The sequence below is a fragment of the Fomitiporia mediterranea genome, assembly GCF_000271605.1.
Source record: "Fomitiporia mediterranea MF3/22 unplaced genomic scaffold FOMMEscaffold_1, whole genome shotgun sequence".
NCBI classification, from domain to species: domain Eukaryota; kingdom Fungi; phylum Basidiomycota; class Agaricomycetes; order Hymenochaetales; family Hymenochaetaceae; genus Fomitiporia; species Fomitiporia mediterranea.
In genome coordinates this window covers 5671150-5678529 of record NW_006760386.1, presented here as the reverse complement: position 1 = coordinate 5678529, position 7380 = coordinate 5671150, and the positions used below count along the sequence as shown (strand labels likewise).

Here is a 7380-nt window from a genome sequence, read left to right as displayed (position 1 = left end):
ATACAGTAAAGGAGTCATTAGAAGATTAATCTAGGATACAAGAAGACACAAACTAGTGTCAGCAGATTATAGAAGACACAAAACCAGTGTAGTATATAGTCTAAAAGATTAGCTAGCTCTACTTTATAGGAACAATAGTGAAGAGAGTTACTAAAGTCACTAGAGTAACATTACTCTAGAAAAAGGTATATAAGGAGGCCAGTTTGGCCCTCAAAAGATAGTTTTATCAACTTAAGTTACCTAGTACTTGGAAGTAGTCTACTACCAACCTACTAGGCTATACTTGTAGCTTGACTAAAGTAGGACTCCTCTACCCTCTTACTCTACAAGTCTACAAGTCTTACCCTCTATACTCTATTCTGTTACTATTCCTAAGGATTAGGACTAGTAAAGTGAGTATATCTTACACCTTCCCTGAGTGTAGAGAGGTTAGGGGAAAATGCTCAATTTTAGCAAACTTAAATATGTATTATACTTATATGTATATTCTGTATCCTAGTTAGAATTCAATATGTAAATTAATAATCAAGCTATATTCTTCATTTAGACTAGTTTATAGTATTGTACAATCAGTTTTAGGACTAGGAAAACTCATATACATGAAATATAGGGAAAACTCACATATTGTGTTGTATCTTACTCAATTTTTGCTCATTTTACTTTATTTTTTCTGGAATATGAAAGATACTTCAAAAGTATAATTTTTACAACTTAGATCATGTAATTTGGTTAGATATTAGTTGAGTTATAGTAGATTTTGTATTTAAGTGTACTTAGTGTGACAAAAATCACAAATTGCACGTGTGACAATATTTATGAAAACGACAGTAAGCTAGAAATTGGAAAAATAAGGAGTTAGAGGAATGACTAATTTAAGCATGTTTTTCACCACTCTTTCCCCCTTACAGTCAGAACAACAAAAGGTTTTGGTCTGAAATTTTGTATACATGTAGAACAGTATGATATTTACTTAGTATGATTTTTTTGGATTTTTTGAGTGAGTCTGTAACATGTTATACATGATTTGTTGAATATTTTATTGAATTCTACTTATTTTCATACATTTCTGTCTCTTTCTGAATAAATTGCAAGCTGTAACTCTGGCACTCTATCAAAAAATCTACAAAAATCATATTAAGTAAATATCATACTGTTCTACATGTATACAAAATTTCAGACCAAAACCTTTTGCTGTTCTGACTGTAAGGGGAAAAGAGTGGTGAAAAACATGCTTAAATTAGTCATTCCTCTAACTCCTTATTTTTCCAATTTCTAGCTTAATCCAATACCAAACTTAAAATTTATTTTCAGATTCATTTATTACTTTACATAGATTGTGTATGAATTTTTTGAGGCCAGAGACTTACAATTGTGTTTAGAAATTGTTAAATTATAGCAAATAAGGGTGGTGACAGACACTTTTGGTAAGGGGGTGTACATATTGAATATTATGTTCAATTTGGTATAAAATACTATATATTTTATGGCCCGGCAGGTGAAGGTCTTTTGTGGATCCCACCTAATCTTCGTCTTACACTTTGGAGGCTAAGGAATACAGCTGTGCTCACTGCTCACTGCTTAACTGCACGTTTTTTACGAAACTAGAGTTCAAGAGCGTTGCACATGGCGAGAACTGGCACGAAAGCTTCAATCCAGCAATTGAGACAATGATATCCCTGCGTGCCCACCAAAATTTTGTTAGAGTCCTCCTGTTTATGTTCGCTCCTCTATCGATGGCGTTCTTTGCCTCCGTTATCTGCAATACATTGAAACTTCTTAGTTATTTACTATCATTTGCACGTCATCGAACCTTTGTGACAAGGGCTTTTGTTCATGTTTTCTAGCAATAGAGTCATAGTTGTAAGGTATTGGTAATCCGTTGACCACTCATCATAACATTCTACAAGTTGAGATTGGCAACTTCGGCCATCTCGACACGGACCATGGCAGCCGCCACGTCCTGGAAGAACGCCTCCTCACCTAACAACGCAACGATACCTGCTCTCTCAAAGGTAAGAAGTAATGATGGACGGAGGTGCGCTATGAAGATTTCGACACTGCGAGACTATGAAGTTATTAATTTATTAATACATTGAAGACGGCGGATGGAGGCGAGAAAGCGGACATACTTTGTAGTTTTCGAGAAGTTCGTAGAATATTTGGGCGGCGCTATTAGAAGGCAAGAATAATGAGCGAAAAATAGGAGAAAAATAGGTGGGTTTCTCACCTTGCATCGCAAGTCTCGAGATCCGCCAAATGGAAAACTATGACAGAGGCCTGCTCTCTACGTGGAGTGTCGGATGGATGACTTGGGTCGTGTCCGTATAGTTCTAATCGTCTTAATCGCTCTTCATGGAAGCAAGTGCAAAAGTTAGTATGATATCTGCGAGAATAAGCGGGAGTTGCGAACCCTTTAACTGAGCCGTGTTGGCTAGAGTTATTAGAATCAACCGAAAATAAGCACAACTATGGCATTAAGAGAAAAAGTAAAGGCGCGTACCAAAATCTAAGTTATCCCTTAAACGGATGATGAGAGCACCGGGAACGTCTTCCTCTGCCTCTGGGTATTCGTTAACAGGTTTCCATCTCGTAGTTCCTGGTATGCGGCCCTGTAACAAGTATTCGTTACATGCACAAAGGAAACCACGTCATGTTCAAAAAACTTACGAGTATGGTAAGGCGCGGCTTCGACGATTTGTGAACGACAAGCAGGAGCGAACATATGATACTGCAGACGATTCCGACTTCTACGTTCCAGAATAGAGTGGTGAAGAAGGTGATGGACATCAGGCCGAAGTCAGTCCATGAACGCATTCTACAGCCAGAAGGTTAGTTTGACAGCACGAAAAGTCACTTGAATACAGTGAGAACAAACCTCCAGAAATAAGATATATCATGCGGTGCTTCGGCAAGAATACTGAAAACGACTAGGAATACACTGCAGGTATGCATCAGTACATTGCACCGTCATTCACTATACGATACGCACATTGAAGCGAGCACGCAACGGGGCAGGTAGTAAAGGGCTGGCAGAAGGAAGAACGTCGCAAGGAGTACGAACGCAGAACAGATCAGAGAAGCCATCTGGGAGCGTCCTCCAACATCTCCGTTGATGCGTGATCTGTAGTGGTAATATTTATGCATGTCTTCATCAAGTGCTAAGGATAAAATGCTTACCTCGTAATAGACCCGAATGCTGGAAGCAGGCCAGGGACAAAAGATCCAACAATATTAGCGGCACCTAGTGCAACGAGTTCTCTGTTTGGAGATATGGAATACCCAAATCGGGATGCGTTTTGCTTCGCAGCGACAATACTATCTAGGTATCCAATCACTGCGATTAGAACTGCAGTTGACGTTGTGCTCTTCGCGTATCGTAGTGTTGCCTGATGCAACGGAAAGCGGACGAACGAGCGCTCGCTGGAAGTGATGGGGACAGAGCCGAGAACACTGACTCCAAGGTCGTCCCAGTCGAAGACGTTGCTGAGGATAGTAGAAGCTATGACCACGATGAGCACCTCCGGTAGTCGGTAAATGAACCAATGATTCTTGAAAAATGCTTTGAAGTAGCGGAAAAATACAAGTATGGCGAGGGCACCAAAGCTGATGATTGTTGTGGGCCTATGTTCATGTGAAGTGACGTTACGTATGAGGAAGATGAGTTTGTCTAATGTCGTCTCCGGATTGAGTGCATGTTCTAGCTCCGATAGGCCAAACATGGGAATAAATTGCTCTCTGCAGCACGGCGTCTCAGCTCTACATGAATTAACACCGTACGCATCATGAGTACGTACATGGATATGATGACGGCTATAGCGGTGATGAATCCACGTAATAAAGCCCGGCTCAGGAGTACGTCGATAAATCCCAGGCGAAAGAATCCTAACAAGAACGCAAATACTCCGACTTGCAAGGTCGTGATGGTAGAAATCGCAATACCAATTGCATCTGGATTATGCGGATGATCATGTGGGTCTGAATGTAATGCACCTTGGACAGTTTGTCCGATAAGCAACGACAAAGCTGCTTCCGGAGCTACATTTAGTTGACGCGAAGTTCCTAAAAGCGCATATACAATCCCTGGTATTGCTGCAGAGAACTTAATGGAATATAAGGAAATTAAAAATAAATCCTAGAAATAAATAAACGCACTAGGCCGGCTAATGGGCTAAGTCTTGCAAGAGAAGTCGCGTACGATATAGATTGAGGTATTAAAATGCAAGCAACGGACAGCCCGGCAAGGAAATCTCCACCCAGTCTATCAAGATCAATCAGTACCCGAAACATATGTCACGTCAAAAAGCCAACGCGCCGAAGCTCACAAAGAAATAGAGTAATTCGGAAGCCATGCAGTAAATGGTATATAATAATTTACTCTTGGCCATGCAGAACCTCTGATCAATGGTCGAAGTGCGTCTATGAAACAAGGTCAGGAATTTTCGCAAGGCAAATGAGAATGATTCACTTACTACGAGGATTCTGTTTGTACGACGGCTCACCGCGCTCGACAGCATCTTGAGTACTTGGAAGAAGAGCAGAGCGTTCTGAAAATGAACGAGCAGGGCTCGTCGTACCGGACTGCATGTCATGGATCAGGTCAAGGAGTGCAGTGTGGTCAGACGCTTACATTACATTAACACACCACGTGAATTGAATTGACCAATCGGCACGAGCGGGTTACTTACTGTCGATCACGCCGGAACTTGTGTTTGTATTGAATTAAAATTTAGCTTTCAGGGTCAACAGGCATACACAGTGGTAAATAAGAGGCGACTTCAATTAATTGGCAGAGAGACTTGCAGAAGGGCTTTGGCAATTTAGAGTAAGATGCCAAGAGTTATGCAAGTCTCTCAAAATTGAAGAGCTGGACTTGCAGAGATTGACATTTAATGCCCATGTTACATTACTCATGATTTTTGTTAGGTTGCAGTCAGACATTTCTTTATTTCAAACTCTGACGTGTCTGCAAGTGCCAACAAGTAGGTTCAAGCACTTGCAGACACTTGCAATCCTACCTCCATCACCTATTATTAGATTGTGCTCTGGATTAGGAAATCCCTAATTGCCTTATGTAGAGTTACTGTACTTGGAATGTCTCAGACTATTGGACTTTACTATGTAGTATATAAGGTAAACACTTGCTTAATGTCTCAACAAGAGAGAGAGTACTTGGAGCACTCCTACTATACTAGTTAAAAGGTTATGAGTCTTAGTGCCCATTGAATGCTTCCACACACTTGCTCTTACAGAATGCCTTTGCCTCCTGCTAGACCACCAAGCCCTAGACCTCCCTCTCCCCCCAAACCTATTATAATGTTGTCTACAATGTATACCTTTGTTAACACTATGATGAAGGACTCCAACATTACAAAGTTCTTTGAGGGAACAGAAAAGTTGGCTGGTGTAAAGGGATACAAGATATAGTGCTTATACATACACAGTACACTTGCTACTATGATGCTCTCAGACCATCTAGAGCACAATCCCCCTTCCTCTAATAATGCTGGCATATGTACAGGTAATGTTTTGTATCATTGTATAACAAAAACAATAACTGATACAATTTATACAAACTTTACAACACATACAAGTGTTAGAAGTCTTATGAAGGTGCTTTCTGAACAATACAATGTTCAAACAATGATGACACATGCTGTAGACATATCTATGTTGTTTATAGTAAAAGAGCATGTATTACAGTTTGATAAAATGTTAGACAACATTGAACAAATCTACAGGCAGTTGTCTGTACATAATAAAGCCCCTAATAATGATACATACATCTTAGCAATTAACCTTACTACTCCTTGTGAGTATAGATGGGTAGCAACAATGCTAGACAGGCAGATTACCTATTATAATCAACTACCAACAGTTACAGTAGCTCAGAAAGATGTTCTGACACTAGCTAAGTTGATACACAAATTACAAAACATATATACTAAGTATCATTCTCAGTACTCTTAAACAAAACAAGATACTGAATGAGACAGCCTACAAACAAAAGGCAAAAGTGTAACTAAAGGCAAAACAAAGCCTTATAATAAAGTTAAATGCTACAACTACAATAAGTACAGGCATATGTTAAAAGACTGTCAAAATCCTCTAACAAGCAAAACAATAGAAGCTCAAAAGAAAAAGCATAGGCAAACAGCTACTACTTCTACTACTACTACTATACTGTCTCAACCTACACTTAATACAGTAGTATTCATTAGAGATGATAATGAAATGGTATTCATTGAAGACATTAATAAAACACTAATGCTAGAGTCTACAATTGTAGAAGCCTCAGTATCAAGTTCTAGTAGCTTACCTGTTCAATCTGCTCTATCTACTGAATCTGCTCTATCTGCTGAATCTGATATATTTTCAGTATTCAAAGTACAAGAGGATAGTGTTATAGATGTAAGTAAATGACTTCATGAACTCATTTGACAATACAAAAGAAGTCATTAAGGAGTTCAATTACAATCCAAACATATGTATTAATACAATACATTACAATGATACTGAACTAATACATTGTATTAATATATTGGACTCTGGTGCAAATGTACACACTACTCTATACTTGTTCTGTCTTACAAATGTTCAGAACTCAACCCTAATAAATGTTACAATTGTGAATATATTGTTATTCATACTTAGCAAAAGTAGAGTAATGACATTTAACATAAAACTATAAGACAAAGCTGATGAGCATACTAAGGTGAATACAATTTCACTACAAAACATATACTATCATCCTAATCTGAACTTCACACTTGTTAGTGAAGCACTATTATACAAAGCAGGATATGTTTTAACAAAAACAAACAATGAATGTATTATTTATTCTCCTACTCATACAAAGATTAGTGAAATACATGTACAAAATAACTTGTATATGATAGTTTCTCATCATAATAAACAATCTATTAATACAATCACTATTGTTGATTTACATTGACAAATGGGTCATGTTAATTTTGATTACTTGCACAAACTCATACAAGAGTATTCTGAGATTATAAGTCAAAGGATAACAGACAATAAAAATGTACAGTGTACAGATTGTATTAAAGCAAACATACAATATAATGAAATACCAAAAATACAAACAACACCTCTTGTACAATCTTATAGAGATTATCTCTACATTAATATTTGGGGACCTGCCCTAGTACAAGCTTATAGTAAGTATGAATATCTTTTTACTATTGTAGATGACACTACACAATAGGTAACTATACTACCTATATAGTATAAAAGTAATGTATTAGATTGTGTTCTAGATTAGGAAATCCCTAATTGCCTTTCATAGAGTTACTACACTTAGAATGTCTCAGACTATCAGACTTCACTATGTAGTATATAAGGTAGACACTTGCTTGATGT

The 7380-nt window shown here is 38.0% G+C and overlaps 1 protein-coding gene across 1 annotated transcript; it reads right to left on the bottom strand.

Moving 5' to 3' along the window:
• Positions 1–1900: 1900 nt before the first annotated feature.
• FOMMEDRAFT_131082 (sulfate anion transporter) lies at positions 1901–4584 on the bottom strand (the record flags this gene model as incomplete). The annotated part of the gene is made up of 13 exons (XM_007262056.1): positions 1901–2065; positions 2130–2169; positions 2228–2348; positions 2411–2431; positions 2501–2609; positions 2668–2815; positions 2876–2938; positions 2990–3121; positions 3178–3735; positions 3795–4099; positions 4153–4258; positions 4323–4392; positions 4470–4584. The coding sequence occupies 13 exons, from the start codon at positions 4582–4584 to the stop codon at positions 1901–1903; spliced, it is 1953 nt and encodes a 650-aa protein (XP_007262118.1).
• Between the last annotated feature and the right edge of the window lie 2796 nt (positions 4585–7380).